Genomic DNA, 25,102 nt, shown 5'->3' with positions numbered 1-25,102 from the left:
GTGCGTGGAGGGAGGGGAGAGGACAGCGGGGTGACCGGAGAGAGACCAAGACCCACAGATGGGCCAAGGAGGGAGGACCAGAGAAGCCTGAGGAGACTGAGACAGTGGGGAATGAAGGACAATGCAGGGAGGTCTGTCACTGACCGGACTGGCCAATCAAGAGACCCCCTTGGGCCGATTATGCCGGCAGATTCGAACCCATGGAGATCAGTGCCAGGAAGTAACCTCTCGCCTCGCAAGGGGATTTGGGAAGGGAAAGATGGCTGAGAGAACGCATTTTTTCCTTGTCCCGGGAGTGACCAGACAGGTCCTTGAGTTCAGGAAGTGGAGAACAGGCAAGCTCCCCTGCTCTCGCCACCCCCTTCTCCTCTCTTCTTTCACATCCTCTTCAGCGTGCCAAAGGAAGGCGCCCGAAATGGAAAGAGGAGGCCAGTGCTAAGCTACCGGTTTCTCCACGAAGGAACCCACCAATAGTTGGACCGATCAGACAATCAATCTATGGTAGTTACTGAGCTCTTAACAGTAACAACATGATAATAAAAATGGTACTCGTTAAGTACTTACTATGTGCCAAGCACTGTCCTAAACACTGAGGCAGATACAAGTTCATCAGCTTGGACAAAGTCCCTGTCCAACATGGAGCTGACACTCTTAATCCCCATTTTACTTAGGGAATCAATCGACTAATCAATAACTGATATTTATTGGATGTTTACTCTGTGCAGGACACTGTCCTAAGCGCTTGGGAAAATACAACGCAACAGAGTTGGTAGGTGGAAGCCCACCCACAAAGGAGCTTATAGTCTTACAGAGGAAGACAGAAGCTAAAACGGATTAAAGGTAGGGGAGATAGTAGAGGATAAGAATATTGACTTAACACTGTGGGACTGGGGTGAACGTCCCCATGTTAAAGGATATACGGCCAAGGGCTTAGTCAGGGAAGGCTTCTTGGAGGAGAGGTGATTTTAAAGGGGGGTAGGGTGAGAGCGGCAGACTATCTGATATGAAGCGGGAGGATGTGGGCAAGGGATGGGAGGTGAGATGGATCGATCACTGGTATTGACAGGCAAGAGAGCCCGGGTTAGAGGCAGGACGCTCCCTTCTCTTCTTCCCATTCGAGATGGACTAAGGGTTAGGGGCCTCCGGGAACTAGGAGAAGATGAATTTGGGCAGATGCAGCGTGGCCTAGTGGGTACAGCGCAGGCCTGGGTGTCAGAAGGACCTGGGTTCTAACTCCACTTCCCACTTGCCTGCTGGGTGACGTTGGGCAAGGCATTTCAGTTCTCTGCGCCTCAGTTTCCTCAACTGTAAAATGGAAATTCAATCTCCGTTCTCCCTCCTACTTAGGAGGTGAGCCCCATGTGGGGCAGGGACTGCGTCTGACCTAATTATCCGTATTATCACTATTATTGTATTTGTTAAGCATTTACCATATGTCAAGCACTGTTCTAAGTGCTTTGGGCTGACTATCTTCTATCTATCCCAGGGCTTAGAACAGTGCTTGACACATAGTTAGTGCTTAACAAATACCATTTAAAAAAAAATTGTGACCCCAGTTCACTCTTGAACATGTAAAGAGTGTAAAATGGCAGGAAGACGCTCTGTTTAGGGAAAGGAAAAATTGTTTTTGGTCGAATGTAAGGGGGAGGAGAGCCTCACGTTTTCCCACCGTGGAAATGTCACAGGGGTCTCAAGGAGTCCGTTCACCTTACACAGCTGTGCCCATGGAAAGGGCAGGAGACTGGAGCTCTCTCCAAATGCCCCAGTTTCCAATCTGGACTGTGGGCATTGGATGCAGGTAGTCCACCAATCCATGGTATTTACCGAGCACTTACTGTGTTGCAGAGCACTGAAATGAGCACTTGGGAGAGTACAACGTGACAGAGTTGGCAGACAAGATCCCGAAGCTTACAACCCAGTATGTTCCCTGAACCCCAAAATACAAGTTGCAGCATTATCTGGGCATTTAAGATCGCCCCCTCTCCCCCGCACCTTCTGCCCCCAGGGCCCCCTTCCAAATGAAGGATCAAAATGTTGAGGATCTGATGTGGGAGTAAATTGTTCATGGAGAAACAGAATAGTAATTATGGTACTTAAGCGCTTATTATGCATCAAGCACCGCCAAGCAATATAGCCCCTGTTGTCACTGCCAAGGAACTGGATACATGGTACAAACAAAACAGACGAAACTTTCTTGTGGTGGTATTAACTGAGTGCCAAATGAGGACAAGCACTGTACCAAATGCTTGGTAATAATAATGGTATTGGTTAATTGCTTATTAGGTGCCAAGCACTGTACTAAGCGCTGGGGTGGATACAAGCAAATCGGGGTGGACACAGTCCTCTTCCCACGTGGGGCTCACAGTCTCAATCCCCATTTTACAGATGAGTGAACCGAGGCTCAGAGAAGTGAAGTGACTTGCCCAAGGTCACAAAGCAGACAAGGGGCAGAGCTGGGATTAGAACCCAGGTCCTTCTGGCTCCTAGGCCAGGGCTCTATCCACTACGCCACGTTGCTTCTCTTGGCGGGACAGGGACTCTGGCTGTCCTAATTAACTGGAATTTACCCCAGCGTTCGGAACAATGTTTGCCACAGAGTAAGCACTTAACGATTCCATAAAAAAGGGTGAGATGCAGCAGCAGGATGGCAGTCTCCAGCCTGGACACGTGGCTCAGTGACGACTCCCTCTTCTCCCTAAAAAAATCCTCAGACAGTCGCCCCCTCAGACTTCCACAAGCCCATTCACAAAGGACCGGGAAAATGGGTGCAAACAGTAGCAGGACTGAGCCGGTGTAGAACCGAGGAAGGGCTCCTGTCTGGCCTGATTCGATGCTGGTTCGGTGGGATGGAGGGAAGGATGGATGGATGGAGGTGACTGCAGGGTGTGCGTATGTGAGCCCGAGTGAGAGCGAAGGAGCCAGGTGAAGTGGGATTAAAACCTTGTTCCTGCTGGGACCACGTGAATCTGGTTAAATAAAATAGGTTTCACTTTTAGAGAGAGGGAGGGAAGGGGAAATAGGGCCTGCCTCCATAAAATCGCGCACGGTATTTCTGATGGACTTTATTAAAGCACACTGTGATGAATCCAATTCTCCCCGTGTGTGGAAACGGTGTACCTGCTTGTTATTTTTAACCACACTGCACTAAAGTGAAATTCATACGTTTCCATCCTCTCCCTCTCGACTACTGCCCTACATACACGGTACCCAGAAGAGAGCACTTGAGGATGAAGTCCGTATTTATTGGCGACGATTAAGATTCACGCGGCTTCTATCCCCGGCTTGTAGTGTAAGTTGCCCACAGTTTAAGTGGGATGTGCCATAAGGGTTTCTCTTCAAACTACTCACCAGACAAAGCAAATTAAAAAAAGGAAGAAGTTCGCTGCTTTTTCATTAAATCCTTAAATAAAAAGGAAAGGCCGACAGAGACCCAGAGAACAATAAATCCGCTTTCAGAAGAGCTGTAGGAAACGTGACAGAGAAATGAAGATAATTTGGAAGAAAAACAATGAATTAAACTCAAGGAGAAATTCCGTTTAGGGAAATTATGCCATTTTAATACTTCGTTTTGAGCTGGGCTAAGAGTTCATTATTCAAACCTTCTGTTTCGATTACTTTTAGCAAATTCAAATCCGCCGATAAGAGTACGCATTTCCAATAAATACAACAGCGTGAGATTCCATACTGGCGGGACACCTGCTAGCATCTTTTATTCATGTACGTGTTCTTGGTGCACAGCAATTATATTATTTCAAATATTTTCAAATGTTTTCTATTACCGCCTGGCGTAACTGCGGGTCGCCTCGCAGATCACCGCGTTCCTTTCGGACACCCTCTTTGTCTGCATCAAAGAGGCAGACGCTTTTTTCTGCTGCTGTTTGTTAAAGCCCCGAGAGCCGACGGGTTCCCCTCACTGATGTTTAGCTGAGGTTGACGGCGGAAGAACCTGAGGCCCAGAAAAGACTTCAATAGGCCGCGTTTTCTGCATTCAAGAAAAACAGATTTCCATCTACCCTTTTCCCCTCGCTGGTCTCCTGGCCCTCCACGGCTGCGTCCTGACGCTCTAGGATCTGAAATGGGGACGGGCTGGGGTGGCCGGAGGAGGGGACTGGCTTATTCTCGGCTCCTAATTCTCCCTCCGGCCCTCATGTGCGTTAGGCGGTAGAGGGCGTGAACCCAATCCATGTCGTGCCAAGCACGATCAATCAATCACACTTATCGAGCGCTTACTTTGTGCAGAGCACTGCACCAAGTGCGTGGGAGTGTAGGATATAACAGAGTCGCAGACACGTTCCCTGCCCGCGACGAGTTTACAGTTTAGGATCCAGGTATGGCTAATGAAATCTTCCCGGCAGGAAGCTTCCAGGAAGGCTATCCGCGGGATGTGAGAGCCATTGCAATAATAATAATCAATAATAACGTTGGTATTTAAGCGCTTACTATGTGCCGAGCCCTGTTCTAAGCGCTGGGGGGGATACAAGGCAGTCAGGTTGTCCCACGCAGGGCTCACAGACTTCACCCCCATTTTACAGATGAGGGAACTGAGGCACAGAGAACTGATTTGCCCAAGGTCACACAGCTGACAAGTGGCAGAGCCGGGATTAGAACCCATGACCTCTGACTCCCAAGGCCGTGCTCTTTCCACTGAGCCACGCTGCTTCTCATTACGGTATTTGTTAAGTGCTTGCTATGTGCCAGGCACCATTCAAAGCGCCGGGGTAGATACAAGATAATGAGGTCGGACACAGTCCCTGTCCCGTAAAGCGCTCACGGTCTTAATCCCCATTTTACAGATGAGGGAACTGAGGCACAGGGAAGCTAAGTGACTTGCCCCAGGTGCAAGGCACCGTTCAAAGCGCCGGGGTAGATACAAGAAAATGAGGTCGGACACAGTCCCTGTCCCGTAAAGCGCTCACGGTCTTAATCCCCATTTTACAGATGAGGGAACTGAGGCACAGGGAAGCTAAGTGACTTGCCCCAGGTCACACAACAGGCAAGCGGCGGAGCCAGGATTAGACCCCGTGAATTTCTGACTGCCAGGCCCATGCTCTAGCCACTCCGCCATGCTGCTTCTGGAGTGATGAGCCAGGTGGGGTGCCAATCGGAAAGGACTTTGAAACAACATCTCTTAGGTGGGGGAACCAGATTAATCAGTCAATAAACCAATGGTACTTATTGAGCTCTCGCTGCGCGCAGAGCATTGTACTAAGCGCTTGGGAGAGTACGATATAACTGAAACGGTAGGCGCTTTCCCTGCCCACAATCAGCTTAAGCTCTCGAAGGGTGAATGACAAGTAGCCTCAGGAGCCGTTTGGGATTTTCGGCCGCGGACCTCCCGATCCTTCCCATCTCATCTCGGGATCCCTCTTTGCTCAATCTCATCACGGGTGATTTGACAAAACCAGCTAGGGGTAGGGGGGTACGTGCTCCAGGTGAACACGTTCCACCCTTCCCGGGCACGTGACGCCGCCAACGAAACTTCATTAGGGATTTAGAACTTGAGATCATTATTGTTTTATAACTTAAAAATGAGTGACTCCAGACAAAACGCTCAGCATCCTCAAACTTCATTTCCATTCCCTCTCTAATAAATACCATCTGGTGTGTACGTTCGGGATATAATACCCGTCAAAAACTCAGTCGTATTATGAGGACCGCCTCCAAGTTGATCTGAAATGCATATTTGAACAGATGTGTTTAAATTACATCTCCGTCTATCCACATGCATAAATTCAGAGCGAGCGTGTGTTGATTTAAAATGCATAAAAAAGGGATTTGGAGATGCATCAGAAGTGAGCAGCATCTCAATGGATCAAGGCTTGCATTATGAAAGGTCATTACTAAAAATAAAGTTTGCATTTATTAAGGGTTGCACTGGGGAACCGTTCGCTGCACTGAACCAGTCACTGCAACAACACTAATTTCCTCTAGCTCCTCCGCGCTAAATATTAAAACTGTCAGGCATGATCAAAAATAATGGGATCTTGAATATCAAAGATAGAGAAAGTCTATTGTTTCACTCTGGTGGAAGCTTGACATTCCTGAAGACTGCCTTGGCTCACGTCGTCGAGCCCCAGCATTGGCATCTTGCCCTCGTTGCACGTGCCAGGGGAAGCCGCTTTTCCCGAGGCTCCAAGGATTCACTAGTGCTCCCGAATGCGGATTCCCCAGCGCCGCTGGCTGTTGGGATGTTCACCCCTGGGCCGCTGTTGTCTCTGGGAGCAGCGATCCCAAAGGGAGCTGAAGGTCTGCGATCGGTCAGTCCTTCGTATTCACTGAGCGCTTACCGTGTGCAGAGCACTACATTGAGCGCTCGGGAGAGGATGATATAACAATTATCAGACACATTCCCTGTCCGCAACGGGCTTCCAGTCTAGAGGACGCGGGAGCAATCGGGAGCCGGGGGTGGAGACGCCACAGAAGGTATCTCTGGTGTCTTCTGTTCTTTGCCCGGAGACCCCGCTCGGAAGCAGTGTGACCTAGTATATAGACCACGGGCCTGGCAGTCAGCAGGATCTGGGTTCTAATCCTAATAAGAATAGACACAGAGTAGACATAGAGAATCAGGCCTGAAGCAATACCCGTTTTACACAAGGCTCACAATATAAGAGAGAAGAAGAGGAAAGTTATTATTCATGCCATTTTACAGATAACGAATAGTAATTGTGGTATTTGTTAAGCACCTACTAGGTACCAAGCGCTGCATTAAGCACTGGGGCAGATTCAAGATAATCAGGGCTCACATGGTGCTCACAGTCTAAGCAGAACGGGTACCGAATCCCCATTTTGCCGATGAAAGAACTGAGGCACAGAGGAGTTGAGTGACTGGATTTACACAAGCAAGCATGCGGTGCAGCTGGGATTAAAGGCCAGGTCCTCGCACCCCCAGACCCACACTCTCTCCTCTAGGGCACACTGCTTCCCTTTACAGTTGAGGAAACTTGAGTGTTGGGGAGGACACATTTCAATGAGACGGGACACAGTCCGTATCCCTTAGGGGGCCCAGAGTCTAAGCGGGGGGAGAACAGGTATTTCATCCCCGTCTTACAGATGAGCAAACTGAGGCCCAGAGAAGTGAAGCGACTACCTAGAGTCACTCAACAGGCCAGCTGGGGAGCTGAGATTAGAAGTCAGGTCCGTGCTTTTTCTACTAAGTCTCTTTGCTTCTCCTCTCTAGGCCGAATAACCTCCATCTCCTAAGGCCAGCTGTTCATCATCTACCGCTTGGGATGCGCCGGCCTCGGTTTCTCCCGATCTTTATACGACTCCGTGTCCGTAAGCAGAGCCCGGAGCTGAGGGGAACAATGGGGCTCCTGCAGACCAAACATTAATATGCTAATCCATCATTATGGTAATGCGTTTTGATATCACGTGGGCCCAACACCACATCGCTGATGTCTACTGAGGGACCGGTTGCCTCTGATCCCCAGAATTACCCTGCTGCATTTGTGCGGAGGCGACCTTGCACCTTGCGAGCCCTCCAGCTTCCGTCCTTGCAGGCGTTACCTTACGCTTAGAACCGGAGGCGATCTGAATCGGACCGCTTTCCCGCCTGTCCGAGGGGATGCGGAACATTGTGCCCGCCGTGGGCAGAGGCTGGAAACTCGGCCTGATGATGATGATGAGAAGAATAATGGTGTTCGCTAAGTACTTGCTACGCGTCGGGCACCGTACCGAGCGCTGGGGTGGATACGGGCAAACCGAGTTGGACACAATCCCCGTCCCAGGTGGGGCTCACAGCCTCAATCCTCATTTAACAGATGAGGAAACCGAGGCCCAGAGAAGTGAAATGACTTTTCCAAGGTCACTCACGCAACAGACGAGTGGCAGAGCTGGGATTAGAACCCACGACCTTCTGACTCCCAGACCCGGTGCTCTATCCACCATTTAGAGCCCGCGGGAGCCTCAACGAGCCTATTGGCCTTTCCTCGGCCAGGCCCCCGGGACCGATTACCGGGGGAACGAGAGAGACCCCCTCCCTGGTTTGTCAGGGGGAGTCGCTCAGAGGGAACCCGAAGCCTTATTGAAGTCGGGATGGATCGCGCTTATTGATTGCCCTTTGTCTACATGACCTGCCGCTCTCAGAGAGGGAAACTAAATTGGTCTGGCGTGATTGCTCCACACAGAAGCTGGGCTAGATATGCTCCCGAGCATCTCACGCACTTCGAGGTGGTGGTAGATTGATCTCTGGGTGATTTCTTCAAGTATCTGCTCCCTGCCTCGGAGTAGCGGTGACTGGAATCTAATAACCAGGGTCAGGCTTTCTCCCTCACTGCGATGAGGAGCTGACATTTGCCCTTTTCTAATCGTCAGGGACTTCATCAGGGGCCTGTAAGTTCTCCAACCTCCCTTCCCCGCACCCCCCAAAAAAAGAAAACAAAACATTTCTCTTACATGTTCAGAGCCACTGAGCAAATCCCCCGACCGTTCCTGGACGCAAGGCGTGAAATCCTGCTGATCTGCATATGGGCAGATCTCGGCCACCTGGGTTCTTGGGCGTTTTATGCCCGTCCCTTTTTTAATCTATCAGTTACTCTGGGCTAAAGTGATCAGTTCAACTCGTAAGCATCAGTTCATTTGGCATTTATTTAATTGCTTCCCTTTGGGGTTTATCATTTTGTATTTGTGGTCTTTGGCGATACACACCTGCTTGTGTTCCCCAATGGATTCTAAGTCCCTTTTGACAGATGAGGAAAATGAGGCACAGAGAAGTGACTTGGCAAATAATAATGATGGCATTCGTTAACACTTACTATGTGCAAAGCACTGTTCTAAGCGCTGGGGAGGACACAAGGTGATCAGGTTGTCCCTCGTGGGGCTCACAGTCTTGAATCCCCATTTTAAAGTTGAGGGAACTGAGGCACAGAGAAGTGAAGTGACTTGCCCGAAGTCACACAGCAGACAAGCGGCGGAGCTGGGATTTGAACCCATGACCTCTGACTCCCCAGCCCGTGCACTTTCCACCGAGCCACGCTACAAATGTCACCCGGCAGGCAAGGGGTAGAGTCAGGAATAGAACCCAGGTCTTCTGACTCCAAGGCTTGTGCCTTTTCCACTAGGCCACGCTTCTTCTGGTGTTAAATCACGGTATAACCGGCCTCGGGAGAGAGCGCTGTGGAAGTGTGAGGGAAAAAAGTTCCAAAGCATTCTCTAACACCCTGTGCAAAACCAAATGCTTAAAGATTTGATGCCGACAATCAATCATCTGATACTGAGTTGCTGATAAAACTAATCAACACCTAACCCTAACCCCAGCTCCACCCCCAACTCCACAACTCTAATCTTAGCCAGTACTAACCCAGGACTAACCCCGGCCCTAATGAAGTTTCTTAATAACTGAGGCCGTGGACAGGTTGACTGTGGGCTTTTTTTTGAGACGTCAAAGTCGGGTGCGGGGTTCTGGGCGATTTGTCCCTTTCCCCTATTCCAGCTATTATTTGGAGTCTGATGGAATCTGAGGACAAAAATCGTTTTTTTCACTTGTCGGAGGCCCCAACGATCATTTAACTGCAGGTTTCAAGTAACGCTGGACTCGAACCAATTTTGGGGCGGCAATTACAGACGAGGCAAGTGTCACGTCGATGTGGTCTTTAGTGCTGCTAGACCCAGATGCATAAAACCTGTCTCTTGTCTAAATACCCTACACCGGCGTCCACACTTCTATTTACTTAACTGCAAATGAACCTTTTCTTCATTACGGAAAATCTTTTCACAGCAAACCCGAGATGGTCAGTGACTCGTATTAACCTAGTATGAAAGAAGGTGTCTCCTCCTTTTTCTCGGCAAACGCTCAGCTGCGGCGACTCCCCCTTTGCTTACCAAATCTGAGAGATTTTTCCAAACGAACGAACCCGGAAGCTGCCCTCCTCCAGCCCAGCGGACGGATGCCTTTGGTCTTCCAGGAATTGGGCAGATTTCTAGAGGCTCTCACGTCCACCCTTACGGCCTTTCCTTTCTGGCCTGATCCTGGGTGGGTCCAGTGGGGAGCCACATGTAGATTTAGAACGGAAACTCGAATCCAGACGGGGCAAGCGATGGTTTGGACCCAGCGGCCGCCCGGCACATTCCGTAGCCCTTCTGCAGGCCGGGAGGGTGGGGAGACTAGCTCAATCTGGCTCTAAGCCAGCCCTGGGTGCAGTCAGACACCCCTCTACTCACTAGGACCCAAGAGCAGTAGCTGAGGGAGTGGATTTTTTTTAACGGCACTTGTTAAGTATTTACTATGTACCAGGCACCGTGGTAGACACAGCTAATCAAGTTGGACACTGTCCCTCTCCCAAACGAGTCTCACAATCTTAACCCTATTTTACAGATGAGGTGAGTGAAGCACAGAGAAGCGCAGTGACGTGCCCAAGGTCACGCAGCAGACGAGAGGCGGAGCCAGGACGAGACTTCAGGTCCCTCTGACTCCCAGGCCCAGCCTCTATCCACTAGGCCAGTTGGCTTCTCGTGGCCTACTCGGGGAACGGCCGGAGGTGACCCTGGAGGAGATGAGCTTCTTGGATTCTTTCCAAACCCCAAAGCAAGCCATGCTTTTAAAGGCACCTAAAGGCAAGCCATCAAAACCTGCCGGCTTTGGTGCCGATTTGAGGCTTCCTGAAAATCGGAACCGGGCCCCACATTACTGGGAAAACGTCAGAGTTATCGTTCCCTTCAGTCACGTGCCGTCCAGAGCCTTGCCATCATCCCGGCACCGCACAAGGCCGAGTTCATCTATACGTAGACTAAAAAGTCGCAGGTTGAGTGCACGGAAGACTGTAGCACAGAGAGCAGAGTAATGAGTTCCCCTCGCTGTGGTGCAACAGAACTACCTAACCTCAAAAATCCAAGGCAAATCAATATTCCTGATGTTGAAAGGTAATGGAGGAGGAGGAGGAGGATGAAGGAGTAAACACATAAACTATTCCTCGAGTGGAGACGTATTTTCTATCGAACAGCACACGCTCCCATTAAAGACTATTTCATTTTGGATCTGTAGTTCACTTGTTTCGCCAAGTCATTCCTGGGATCAGTATTTACATGCACCGCAAATACAAAATGGTCACACATTGTTACTTTGGGGAAACAGACATCACAGCCCTTCTTAAGCCTAGAAAATATCAAGTACCGGGAAGCAGAGTGTCCAGATGGAGAGAGAATGGGCCTCGGAGTCAGGGTGCTAATCCCAGCTCCGTCCCCGGCCTGCGGCGTGACCCTTGGGCAAGTCGCTTAACTCCTCTGAGAGTCATTTCCCTCATCTGTAAAATGGGGCCATGATCCTCCCCATTTCCCCTTCCCGACCTCCCCGGCTTAGAGGGGCAAGGAACTGTTTCCACTTTGATTATTCTGTATCCGTCCCGGTGCTCAGCACAGTGCTCGGTACAGAGCAAAGCGGTGCTTTGGGATCTGAAGTCCCACAGAAGTGAGGAAAAGAGGGGCCGTCGTGGGAGGGGGAAGGCTGGGGAGTCCGCCGGCCTCAGTTTACTGTGAGCACCGGCCCCGGGCCGTCGGCAGGATCAGATGACTCGGATGCCGGACACGGCGAACGGACGACGTGGGCGCAGTCTCCCTGCGGCTCCGCCGGGGTCTTTGTTCGGAACAACCCAAGCTGATTGCATCTCTCGGGCTTCTGGCCACCAGCCAATCACCCAGAGTCCTTCAGGAGAACTCCCCCGGACCCTGGCAAGTAATGCTAAAGATTAACCACGAGCTAGGCACCGAACGCAAATCTGTGGCAGGGCAGCGCGGGACTTGGTTTTCTCTCTGTTGTTCAAAAGAGGCACACGGTGCTACTCTCCCCGACTAAAGATAACAGGGGTGGCCGATTGAGATTCTAACGGATTATCGAAACTGGAGTCTGGCAGAGCTGTGGAGCAGAACTTCTGAACTGCGATCGGGAGACAGTTGGCCCAGAATCTAGTTCCAGCTCCTTGACTTGCCTGGTGGGTGACCTTGGACAAGTTATTTAGTTTCTCCATCTGTAAAATGGGGATTCAATATGCGGTGTTCTTCTTAGATGGGGCAACCTGTGGGACAAGGGTCGTGTCATGTGATTATCCTCCATCCACCCCAGCGCTTAGCATAGTCCTTGATGCACAGTAAATGCTTAGTAAATACCGTTGTTCTTCTTACACACACCATTCTTACTTTAAGTACAGCTCACGCCTCAAAAAATATCTGTCGGACATAATCCAGTTTGCAAGCGAATCCTAAAATCTCTCCCTAGGAGAGATGAAGATCGGTTTCTCCAATTGCAAGGTTGACCACGTAGCATCTCCTAGTGGCCTGTTGGCATATGAAACCTCTTCTAATCCAATCTGAAACTAGACTGGATTTCTGCCAATCCTTTATCCGCAGAGTCTCTGTAAGGTGCAACCGGCAAACTGGACAAGGGAAATGGAAAAAAGGTTTTACGGCGAGAGGGAAGGTCTTGACGACCCTCGGTTTCAATCCAGGGAAGGGGCAGGGCCCAAGGGGCCACAGCCAACGAAAGACCACCTCCTCAGTCTGCAGTAGCGCGCGGCTTTCGCCCAACAGCCGGTTATCTGGATGTGATCTGTCGAACGTCGCCTTTAGGTTTAAGCCACCCAGACTCTAGGGTACAGAAAACACCCAGATATAAATCAATAAACATTCCAGGTTGAGGGGGTGGGGCACCGTGAAGAGAGTTCTGGAAAACTGGACGCGGAATAGTGGCGCCCAAGACAGCAAAGCTGCTGACCGTCCAATCCCAAGGCAACAAATCCACGACCTGTAAAGCTTCTTTTGGGAAGGGAACGCGTCCGCCAACTCTGCTGCAGTACACTGTCCTAAGTGCCCTGCACACAGGAAGCTCTCAACCAAAAACTGCTGACTGAGGGAGGGTTCTGTACTACCCCCATCCCACGGGGGTCTCCTTGGGACTTGGAATTTGAGGAACTCCCCACTATTAATTGCGGTATTGCGAGGGGGGTAGATACAAGGAAACTGGGTTGGACACAGTCCCCGCTCCACATGGCGCTCACAGTCTCAATTCCCATTTTACGGATGAGGCACCTGAGGCCCAGAGAAGTGAAGTGACCTGTCTGAGGTCACACAGCAGACAAGTGGTGGGGCTGGGATTAGAACCCAGGTCCTTTTGACTCGCGCGCCCACGGTCTAGCCCTTAGATCACACTGCTTCCTTGTTATATCATGGCTATTTCACCGTGAAATAACCCACAGATCTGAACTTCTTCCCGGGCTCAATTTACATCAGTAGTTCCTAATAACAGCCTATATAGAGTACCCACTAGGCACGATGCACTGTACTAAATCCTTGGGAAAGCAGAACACAAAGAAGCGGCATACATGCCCTGAAACACTTACACAATAACGAGAGATTAAAAATCCAATCGTGGTGCTACAGAAACAAGGCTGATTACCTACAGAAGGATTCGATTTCAACTGTTAGGGCTTCTCGCCCATTTCTCTTTCCCGAGCGCTACGATGAAAATAAGCCTTTAGCTGCCACGGCTCGGTTTTATCACCGACACTTCCCGAAACACTGCCTTGTTCTCTGGGAAAGAACACGCCTATCGAGATGAAGCTTCCTTAACAATGTATGTTTGGGCAACATACACACACACACCTGAGACTGATATAGCCTCAACTTCTTTTCCAAAGCTTTGGCTGCTATAAAGACTAGCAAAATATTTTAGGAGGGAAACGTGAAACTGTACATATGGGGAATGTGCTGACTTGAAAGGAACACATCAGAAACCTCTTCTAGACTGTGAGCCTGTTGTGGGCAGGGATTGTCTCTATTTGTTGCTGAACTGTACTTCCCACCTGCTTAGAACAGTGAGCGCTTAATGAAAATGATTGAACGAACGAACTTTAAGGATAGCAGAATGGGTCGGTTCAGCGATCCGTGAAACCAAGACTCGGGCTTCCGGCAGTGACGATGAAGGACATGAATGAAGGAGGAAAGGATGTCTGCCATCTTCATCATCCATCCCCTTATCAGTCCGTCGGCGGTATTTATTAGGTCCCTATTTTGGGCAGAGCATAAAATGATACGCATTTGGGTCCTTCTGAGCCCTCATTTCTACAATACCCTCTCCATTCCTGTGTCTACGCACTTGAATCTATATGCTTTAAGCGCTTGATATTCACCCCACCCTCAGCCCTACAGCCCCTATGTACCTACCAGTACATCCACATTAGACTGTAAGCTCTTTAAGGGCAGGGAACCTGTCTATCGCCTCTGTCGTACTGTCCTCTCCCAAGAGCTTAACACAGTGCTCTACACAGAAAGTACTCAATAAACATGATTTTTTTTTTTTTAAATGGTACTTGTAAAAAGCTAACTACGGGCCCAGGCGCTGTTCTAAACGCTGGGGCAGACACAAGCTAATCGGGTTGGACCCAATCCGTATCCGACATGGGGCTCAAAGTCTTAATCCTCATTTTGCAGGCGAGGCACAGGGAAACGAAGTGACTTTCCCAAGATCACACAGCAGACAAGTGGAGGAGCTGAGATTAGAACCCAGGTCACTGCGATTCCCGGGCCCGTGCTCTATCCACTAAGCCATGCTGCTTCTCAGTTGACTGACTGAAAATACGACCGGTTGTCTTGATTGCTTGACTGATTTGAAGACAAGACCCCCGACCTTAACGAGCGTCCGATCTAAGACACGTCCCGCTACCCTGTTTTGAGTTGTTGGCCACGTTTCATTCATTCATTCATTCAATGGTATTTATTGAGCGCTTGCTATGTGCAGAGCACTCTACTAAGCGATTGGAATGTACAAATCGGTAACAGATAGAGACGGTCCCTGCCCTCTGACGGGCTTACGGTCTAATCGGGGGAGACGGACAGACGAGAACGATGGCAATAAACAGAATCGAGGGGAAGAACATCTCATTAAAGCAATAGCAAATAAATAGAATCAGGGTGATGTACATCTCATTAACAAAATAAGAAGGGGAGGGGGTGTCTAGACTGTAGTTCTAAGCTCCTCACTCCACTTTGCGCACCGGATCGGATAATTGGGAAACAGTGCGGCCTGGAAGTCAGAAGGACCCGGGTTCTAATCCCTGTTGTGCCACTTGCCTGCTGTGTGATCTTGGGCAAGTCAACTGGCTTCTCTGTGCCTGTGTCATCTGTAAAATGGGAATTAAGACCGTGAGCCCCATGGGGGACAGGGACTGTGTCCAACCTGATTACCTTGTATCTACTCCAGTGCTTAGAACACTGCCTGGCACATAGCAAGCGCTAAAAAAAACCCCAAACTGAGACCTCTTGGTCCCCAGTCACACCTGAAACTCTGTATCAGCAGTCTCACTTTACTGATACAGCACAAATAACCTCTCCCTCTCTACCCAGAAACAGCGTCTAAGACGTCACACTGCATCGACCTGGGCTCTCTCTGGAGAAGAGGACTCCGTCTCTGGTAAACGCGGAATTGTACCCACCTAATTCACGTAACTCGTTTCTGTTTAAGATTTCACAATCACCCAGTTTGCACAGTGGAGAAGGAAATGGCAAACAAGACTTCCTGGTAGGGGAGGTGACTGCAAAGAACAATGGGAAAAAGATGATAAATAAAAGTCACTCGAATAAGTCTTTTGGTAAAAGGTCAATAGAACCTATAGGGTGTTTGGTTTTAGTGCTTGGGCGAATTAGCACCTAAAACTCTTATTTCTTTTGGAATCGCCTTCCTGCTCTCCATTCTTCTAATAGAAACATTTAGAAACATGAAACCTATTTGCTATCTCCGGTTTCCTTAAAGCAAGAAGAACCTGCATACACTGGACTACCCAATGCATCTCTCTCTGCTTAATGTTATTCCCGGAAGAAGAATCTGAGATTATTTCCTTGATGGCCATAATGAAACATGCAATCGATGCCCACCTGTTGCAGCGAGCCAGTAGCCCAGCTCAACTTCAGAGGAAAATTTACGCACCCCAACTCCCACCTCTGGTTGGAGGAATTTTGGAAAGTCACACCTCAGGGTGGGTATTATGGAGTCAAATGAAAGACTTCTGTGCGATGCCAGTCGCAAATTAAATTCTACATGTTACACTGCTCAGGCAGATGTCCAATTGAGAAGAAGCATGGTGTGGTGGATAGCGCATGGGCCTGGGGGATAGGTCATGGGTTCTAATCCTGGCACTGCCAATGGTCTGCTGTGTGTGACCTTTGGCAAGTCACTTCACCTCTCCGGGCCTCAGTTTCCTCATCTGTAAAATGGAGATTGCGACTGTGAGCCCCATGTGGGACAGGGACCGGGTCCAACCTGATTATCGTTTATCTACCTCACCGCTTAGGGAAGGAAAGAAAGGATCCAATCGGAAGGTTGCCTAGGCAGAACTCAGGAGGCAGAGAGTTGCTTATTCTCTTGGCAATAGCATTCTCTTAGCCTTCAAGAGGAATGCAAGGATGCAGGAAAATGAAGCTCAGTCCACGGAACAAACAAAAATTTCAAAGAACATCAAAGATATAAAGACTTTCCATCAATATATATTACTGGGGGTTTTTTCCAAGTAATTGCCACATGTGATATTCAGATTCCAGATATTCTTCAACTGAAATACACCAATTATTTTCTTTCATCACCAAAAAACAAATTTCAGGGGATTAAACTACAAAAGTTTTATAGATAATTAAAGTAATCTGATTTTTTTCATAACTACAAAAACATATTTCAAAAAATTTAATTACCATTGTGATTCTTGAAAGGAGAAGCAATTTGAAAGGGTGGGTGGGTGGGGAGGAGGAGGGAGTCAACTTGGTGAAACCCAATTAACAGAACCCCTGCCGAAAGAATCACAGTAAACTGGATATAAACTGGATATTGGAATAAATTTCTATGAACATGTAAATTTCTATGTTTTCTGCACGAAGCAGCATAGTGTAGTGGATAGAGCAAGGGTCCGGGAGTCAGGAGGTGATGGGTTCAAATCCTGGCTCTGCTAATTGTCTGCTGTGTTGATCTTGGACGAGGCACTTCACTTCTTTGTGCCTCAGTTCCCTTGACTGTAAAATGGGGATTAAGACTGTGAGCCCCACGTGGGGCAGGGACGGTGTCTAACCTGATTACCTTGTATCTGCCCCAGTGCTTAGAAGAGTGCTTGGCACTGAGTAAGTGCTTAACAAATACCAGAGTTATTATAAATTTTAGCGGTTCATATATTTTCTACAAGCATTGAAATCAATCATTGGATCTGGGAATCAAAATAAAAATATATATGATGAAGCCAAAAGTATCACTTCCTAACAAATGTAGTGATAATTTTTACTCCTCACAGTGAATTATCTATACTAATAATATAGCCAGTGATTTCTCCGGTCCTTCACCAAGGTTTCACATTTTGTTCATTTCTGAACAAAAGCAGATTTGAACGAAACTGGAACATGAGCCCCTCGGTGGTTTAGAGCTGCGCTACTGACGCCTCCCACATTGGACCATCGATTTGGTGTTCAAAACGGGGCTAGAAGGAAACGAGGCCCAGCACCTTGAAGGGTTGTGAGCTCTCACGGTCGACCCCCCTGTGGGGTCAAGGAGATTCTGGTCCTCTCTGGGGCCCAGGGATTCATCGGATTGGGGCCAGAGACCTGGACGTAGAGGAGCGACCACAAAAATACCGCAATTACTAGTATGACCAGCTGCTCTCGATGGGCATCCATCTCCAAAGACAGTCGGAGGGGGGGAATCCCCGAAGGTACTAACTCAGTGGAAAGAGCAGGGCCTTGCGAATTGGGAGGACTGGGCTCTAAGTCTGGCTCTACTAATGAATGGCCTGCTGGGTGACCCTGAGTAAGTCATTTAACTTCTCTGGGCCCCAGTTTCCTCATCCGCAAAATGGGGATCAAATACCTGTACTCTCTCCCCATTGAGACTGGAACCTCCTCGTGAGACAGGGACTAAGCAGTGTGGTTTAGTGGAAGAAGCCTGGGCTTGGGAGTCAGAGGTCACTGGTTCTAATCCCGGCTCCTCTACTTATCAGCTGTGTGTCTCTGGGCAAGTCACTTAACTTCTCTGGGTCTCAGTTCACTCATCTGTAAAATGGCGACGAAATCTGTGAGCCCTACTTGGGACACCCTGATTACCCCAGCTCTTGGAAGAGTGCTTTGCACATAATAAGCGCTTAACAAATGCCATCATCACCATTATTATTATCTATTTATTTTCTATCTACCATTCAGCTTAGCACAGCATTTGACATCTTGAAAAGCTTATTAAGTATCTTAATTAATCTGCCTCTCATCGGAAGGGTAGGTCATCTTATTTCTGGCTCCTTGTTGGGTAATGAATACTACTTTGGCAGCTTCTTGGTATTCCCCTTAGAGTCATGAAGTAGGGGATTTGGGAAGGATTTGGGGGCGATGTGCTGGTATTCTGGGCCTCAAGGAGGATGCACGGAAAGGAAATGACGTGGGAAAGACCTTCCACTGTCCACAGAGGAAAGAGGAGCAGCAGCATGGCCTGGTGAGGCGAGCATGGGCCCAGGAGTCAGTCTTGGATTCTAATCCTGACAGTTATCTGCTGTGTGACTTGGATAAATCACTTAATTCCTCTGTGACTTAGTTTTCTCACCTGTAAAACGAGGATATGATACCTATTTTTTCTCCTACTTAGACTGCAAACCCTACGTGGGGCAGGATCTGTATCCAACTTGATTAACTTGTATCTCACCAAGGACTTGGAAAAGCGCTTGACGAATAGTCCGTGCTTAATGAACATCATATTAATAAAAAAAAAATTACAGGACAAAGCAAAAAGAAAAAAAAACCAGTGGTGTGGTTTGATATAAGATGGAAAGTGGGGTTTTTTTCATTTTAAATGGACTGATTTGGGGTAATCTTCCTGCCAAATGGTACCATATTCAGAAATACTATTTCACAGAGTCATCAGTTGTGTTTCTTAAGCACCTACGGTGTGAAAAGCACCGAACTCGACACTAGAACAGATGATCCCAGGGCTCAAGGAACTTGCTCATTCGTCTAAGAGTTTACATCAGGTCTTCTTGGAGAAGATGGAGGTGAGTGTACAGACGGAAGCCACAAAAAAACAGATTTGCATGTGTGAGCAAGTCCTCGGAGAAATACAGAAGACTAAATCATCTCACATCTGGAGAAACGGGAATCGAGGAAAGGGGGCCAGAAATGGCTTTTCCGGGAGAATCGGTGGAAAGCTAATCATCTAAACATCAGTCATCTGGACTGCCTGGGTCACCTGATTTGGGCAATCCAAAGCAAAGCTCGGCTAGGGGCAGAAACGCGGGTCTGACTCCTTGCGAGAAAACGGAACGCGACCGGTCTGACCCTCCGCGATTTCTATGATCACGGCGAGGGAGGGGCCCCGCCGGTTCGGATAATTGGAGCTCGGCCGCAGTTTTCCTAGTGATTGCAAATGATTCCAAGGTGGCAACTAGGAAAAACAGAACCGCTCCTGGGAAAACATCTGAAAGAATTTTTAGCGAGTCAACCGCGGTCCCCACGCACCGGGCTTCCAAGGCAGGGCTTGTAGAGGATCTCCACAGGAGATGAATGGGTCCATTGTTTGCCAGGAGGATGCAATCGTTTGCCAGGCTGAATTTAGGACCCTCGATCTCAATTCTGTAGCCCCGACAGGGAAATGATGTGCTTTTTTTTTTTTCCATGGAGTGCGCTGGACATCTTGGAGAGTAATTTTGCTCACCGAATCTATCCCCAAATACGCTAGGGACAGAAGACTGCAGAGTGCATTACAGCTAGGCAACAGGGAAAAGCAAAGACGGACTGGCAATATTTTAGAAGGAGATGGGGGAGTTGGATGGTGCACAGAAGGAGGCAGATGACATTAGCAGACACATGAAAGATGTGCGTAGCTGTCCCCAAACTTCAACGCTTAAAAAAAAACAACCTCCCCCGTCACGTTCAAAGAGCTCTCATGTTACCAAAGAATCTGCCTCATTTCCAAAACAACGAATATTCTCTATTTAAATGAAGACATCGCAATCACGACTACATTTATTACCAAATTAACAAGTCTGAAGAAAATTACTTCAGTCATAGATTATTGTCTCCTCATGACCAGCTGTTTTAAATCTGGAGAATAAGTAATTCAGACCCCCTTCTTTTTTTTTTTTTTTTTGCAAGGGTAGCATGATTTAATAAATTCCCATATGTCCCAACATGTGCCAGCGCTAGTAGGTTATCTGAAATCCAGCTGCTGTTATGGTAATAGCTGCCAACTCTCAAACAACTGAAGAGAATAATGAATCTGCTTCCAGTTGGCTCACAAAGAAGCCGATACCGCTCCCAGCTAAAACGGGGGGCCCCCCGATTCCAACTGTTCGGAAAATTAATTAAAAAGGTTTCACCTTCGCTGCTTGAGAGGCGCCGCGCTTTACCACGAATACCGTGGTTTTCTCTGGTTTTTCAACCTGCAGCACTGGGGACTCCCTAACTCCAACGTGAGTTCCGACCTCTAATGCTAAAAGAATTTAGTAAGGCACTGGGTCTGCTGCACTGAGGGACTGATCATCATCGACGGTATTTCCTAAGCGCTCGCTATGTCCGGAGCACTGTTCGAAGGCCTTGGGAGAGTACAGAGTGAGCAGACACCTTTCCTGTCCACAGTGAGTGCCTGGAGCAGGGTGAGTGCTTAACAAACACCGTTAAAAAAAGAGCTAGGGGGAGGTAGACATTAATATAAATAATTTACAATACGTTTTTAAAGATCTGCACATAAGCATTATGAGACTGACGGCGCACAGAGCCGCATACGTGAACGACACAGAAGGGAGAGGGAAGCCAGACACCGATAGCACGGAAACCTCAAACTGCGATGAGAAAATGGATTACTGCAACTTTCCGTAACTTATTTATTTCTAAATAAAATACATCAATTTTATGTAATTTGATGGTAATAGCACGCCTTTGTCCCCCTCTAGACTATAAGCTCGTCGTGGGCAGGAAATGTGTCTGTTTATTGTTATAGTGTACTCTCCCAAGAGCTTAGTACAGTGCTCACAGTAAGCGCTCAATAAATATGCATAAATGAAGTTCAATACATTCCAAAGAAAGTTCCTCGCCCCACACAGGGAGGCAGGGAGGCCTGGGGGGAAAGGACCAAGCTCCGCCAGTAGCCTGCCAGGTCATTTGGGGCGATTCACTTCATCTCCCTGGGCCTCGGTTTCCTGAAATTTATTTTAATGTCTATCTCCTCCTCTAGACTGTGATCTCCTTGTGGGCAGGGAATATGCCGATAGACTCTGCTGAACTGTACTCTCCCAAGAGCTTAGGACAGTATTCTGCCCCCAGAAATCGCTCAATAAAGACCCTCGATTGGCTGATTGGTTAAAATGGGGATAATAATAGTATTTGTTAAGCGCGTACTATGTGCCAAGCACTAAGTGCTGGGCCAGATACAAGGTAGTCAAGTTGTCCTACGTGGGGCTCACGGTCTTCACCCCCATTTTACAGATGAGGTAACTGAGGCCCAGAGAAGTGAAGTGAGTTGTCCAAGGAGACCCAGCAGACAAGTGGCAGAACCGGGATCAGAACCCACGTCCTCTGACTCCCGAGCCCAGGCTCTTGCCACCAGGCCATGCTGCTTCCCACAACTCATAAGATACCTGTTCTCTCTCCCCTTTGGATTATGTGGGGGGAAGAACTGGGCTTGATGTGATGATGTGCTTCTACCTTCCCCATCTCTTAGAACCAAGTAAGAGCTTAATGAGCACCAAAATGCCGAAGCAAAGGGGACAAATGGGTTACAACCTGGTTGCGTGAGAAGTCCAATACGTTTTCCGATTGGAAGGACTGGGGAAGGGGAAAGGCAGGGAAGACACAGCACGGAATGAGGTCTCTCTTTACAGCCTCTCCTTTCTCCATCTTCCCCCCACCCCCGGAAGATAGTCTTCTAGAGGCCCTAGGACACTGTCGCTACCTGTTCTGAGCCCTCTTAAAGCCACGCTTTTGAGCTAGTAGTAACGTTGGTATTTAAGCGCTTACTATGTGCGGAGCACTGTACTGAGCGCTGGGGTAGATACAGGGCAATGAGGTTGCCCCACGTGAGGCTCACAGTTAATCCTCATTTTACAGATGAGGTAACTGAGGCCCAGAGAAGTGAAGTGACTTGCCCACAGTCGCACAGCTGACAGGCGGCAGAGCCGGGATTTGAACCCATGACCTCAGACTCCCAAGCCCGGGCTCTTCCCACTGAGCCACGCTGCTTGAGCTAACAGAGCCTGGAGCCGGGGAGCTGTGTAATTGCAAGGCCGTAATAACGGCTTTTGCTCTGTGCTGAGCCCTGGGGTGGGCACATCAATCAATCCATTGAGCACCTGTGTGCAGAGCACTTTACTAAGCGCTTGGGAGAGCACGATATAACAGTTAACAGACACATTCCCTACCCACAAAGAGTTTACAGTCAACAGGAATGCTTGCAAGGGCTCACCTTTCCTCTCCCGCTCCGGACTGTAAACTCACTGTGGGTAAGGGATGTATCTGCTGACTGTTGTATAGACCTCTCCTAAGCGCTCAGCACAGTGCTCTGTAAATAGTAAGCGCTCAATAAATACCACCGACGACGATGATAACGACGACACCTATCCCGGACGCCATCTCTGGGTCGGACAAGTCGACCCACCAGGAACAGAGCGCTAAGGTAATCTAATCGCGGTGTGTCCGAAATCACCCGTTTAAAAGGAAACACTTAAGGGTCAACTGTATATATTTTCATTGCCCTATTTATTTTGCTAATGAAACGTACATCGCCTCGATTCTATTCGGTCGCCGTTGTTTCTACGAGACGTTCTTCCCCTCGACTCTATCTATCGCCATCGTTCTCGTCCGCCCGTCTCCCCCGATCGGACCGTGAGCCCGTCGAACGGCGGGGACCGTCTCTATCTGTGGCCGACTCGTTCGTTCCAAGCGCTTAGTCCGGTGCTCTGCACATGGTAAGCGCTCAATAAATACTGTCGAATGAATGAATGAACACTACAATGGAGGAATCTCCCCCCTGCTTTCATGTCCTGTCAGTCGTCTCTCACCACGCCTCTCCCCACCACTAGTCCGTATGCAAATCATAAAGATAATAATCATTATCATTTCTAGTAATATAATGTGCTTATTATGTGCCAAGCACTGTTCTTGGCGCTGGAGTAGACCCAGATTAATCAGGATGGCACAGTCCCCGTCCCACAGGGGGCTCACAGTCTAAGTAGGATTGAATCCCCATTTTACAGGATGAGGTACCTGAGGCCCAGACAGGTGACTCGCCCGAGCTCACACACCCGGCAAGTGGCGGAGCCAGGATCAGAACCCAGGTCCTCTGACTCCCAGACCCGTGCTCTTTCCGCTAGGCCACGCTGCTTCTCTTCCGGAACCGGTCCTCTGTTCCGGGAGAGATGAGAGCCACCGGGGCAGGTGAAAACAGCTCTGGCCTCAGAGCCCGGGGTGATGGCACCGGTCACCATCGCGTCTCGCGGGACTCCCGACGCCCAGCACGCGTCGCTCCGGCCCGTCGATACGGCCGGACCCTCGCCAGAGCTCCGAGTCCCCCTCCCCCTGAGGTACGGGGGACCCAGCAGGCGTAATTACCTCTAGCTCTAAGAAAAGACAGAAAGAGACACGGCGGGAGGAGGGAGGCTGGCCAATAGAGGAGGAGGGGGGCGGGAAATAAATCATTGTGTCACGGAGAAAGAGTTGGAATGTGTGCAGCCAGCCCAACCAACCTGATAATGGCTTACAGATATGCAAATGGAACCCGCTCCGACATTCGGAACGAGCACGCCGCCGGGATAGATGATGGAACGGGAGCGGGATGGAAGGCGGCCTGCCGGGGCACGGAGACCGCTGCCCCGGAACCCGGGATCCCGGGTGACCGGCTGAGGTCCCAGCAGGGGCCCGGGAGTCCGAAGGACCTGGGCTCTAATCCCGGATCCGCCACCTGGCTGCTGCGTGGCCTTCGGCAGGTCGCTTCGCTTCTCGGTTCCTCGGTTCCCTCATCTGTAAAATGGGGGGTAACACTGTGAGCCCCTTGTGGGACAGGGACTGCGTCCAACCTGATTAGCTTGGATCTACCCCAGCACTCAGTACAGTGCCTGAGACATAGTAGGCGCTTAACAACCACCATCGTTATTATTCTACCTCGGGTCCGTGTCCCGATTTGGGGATCACAGCAGCCGTATTTTGCGGAGATTGCACGGTTTTCGCCCGCGAGGGTTTTCCAACCCAACAGGGTGCTCCTGTGAGTCTCGTTCTGTCTTACGCTGTCGAGTCGTCTCCGACCCGTAGCGCCACCCCGGACACATCTCTTCGGGAATGCCCCACCTCCATCTGCAACCGTTCTGATAGTGGATCCACAGACTCGGAGTCGAGAGCAGAAATAAGTCTCAGCTTCTGTCGGGGACCCTTCGGCCCTCACACGGCAGAACCACCGAGAGGTCCTACGAATCCCCGAAGAACAAACCTGTTTTCGTTTGTGAAAACGGAGCCGTGCCAGGTCACGGACACAAAGGCTACTTAGAGAAAAATCTATCCACCGGTCACGTCACGCCTTGGTCCCCCCTCCAGGGTGGGACCGAGCGTACGATGTCCAAAAAGCCACATGAAAGGAGATTTAAGCCAAGTGAAGTTAAAACAGCCTAGACCTATCAGGTCAGGTAGAAAAACAATCATCGTCTCTACCGTTGGGAGGACGATTAACAGTCTTTTCATAAATCCCAGGGATGTCATGCGAGACGCGCTTACGCCGAGGAGAAAGAGGAAACCACATCAAAGGGTTTCTTAGGAAGCGCACGCAGCCTTTGAAAATGTAGAGAGGTTATCGTCGTTGTCTCTCCTGTAACTTTAATCGCCAGGTCGCGGGTCAATCTGTTTTTGGCCACAGGTTCGTGACGGGGCAGAAGGGAAACGGATCTTTCCCCAAGCGCGGGGCAGACTTACTTTTCTTTCAGAAAATCCACCACTCGTTTGAAGTCGGCCACACAGTACTCGCGTTTCATTCCCATGAGCACGCTGTCGGAGGCTGACTGGACCGGGATGTGCAGGAAGGCGTAGACTCTGGGGTGACTGAGGATCTTGGCCATTGCCTGGAAAGGAGAGAGGAGAAAAGGGGAAGCATGTCCATCGATGGGATTTTCTGAGCGCTTTCTGTGTGCACAGC

The 25,102-nt window shown here is 49.3% G+C and overlaps 1 protein-coding gene across 2 annotated transcripts in view; it reads right to left on the bottom strand.

Annotated features, from left to right (window-relative positions):
- The window catches only part of CDKAL1 (CDK5 regulatory subunit associated protein 1 like 1), a 303,837-nt gene that overhangs the window by 81,179 nt on the left and 197,556 nt on the right, over positions 1–25,102 (bottom strand). For both annotated transcript variants that reach the window (XM_029052781.2, XM_029052782.2), the window contains one exon: positions 24,883–25,028. In XM_029052781.2, coding sequence (XP_028908614.1) covers positions 24,883–25,028 — 146 coding nt within the window. The remainder of the gene's footprint in view (positions 1–24,882; positions 25,029–25,102) is intronic.

Source organism: Ornithorhynchus anatinus, chromosome X2 (assembly GCF_004115215.2).
Source record: "Ornithorhynchus anatinus isolate Pmale09 chromosome X2, mOrnAna1.pri.v4, whole genome shotgun sequence".
Lineage (NCBI taxonomy): Eukaryota > Metazoa > Chordata > Mammalia > Monotremata > Ornithorhynchidae > Ornithorhynchus > Ornithorhynchus anatinus.
This window is presented reverse-complemented; position numbering and strand designations above follow the sequence as displayed.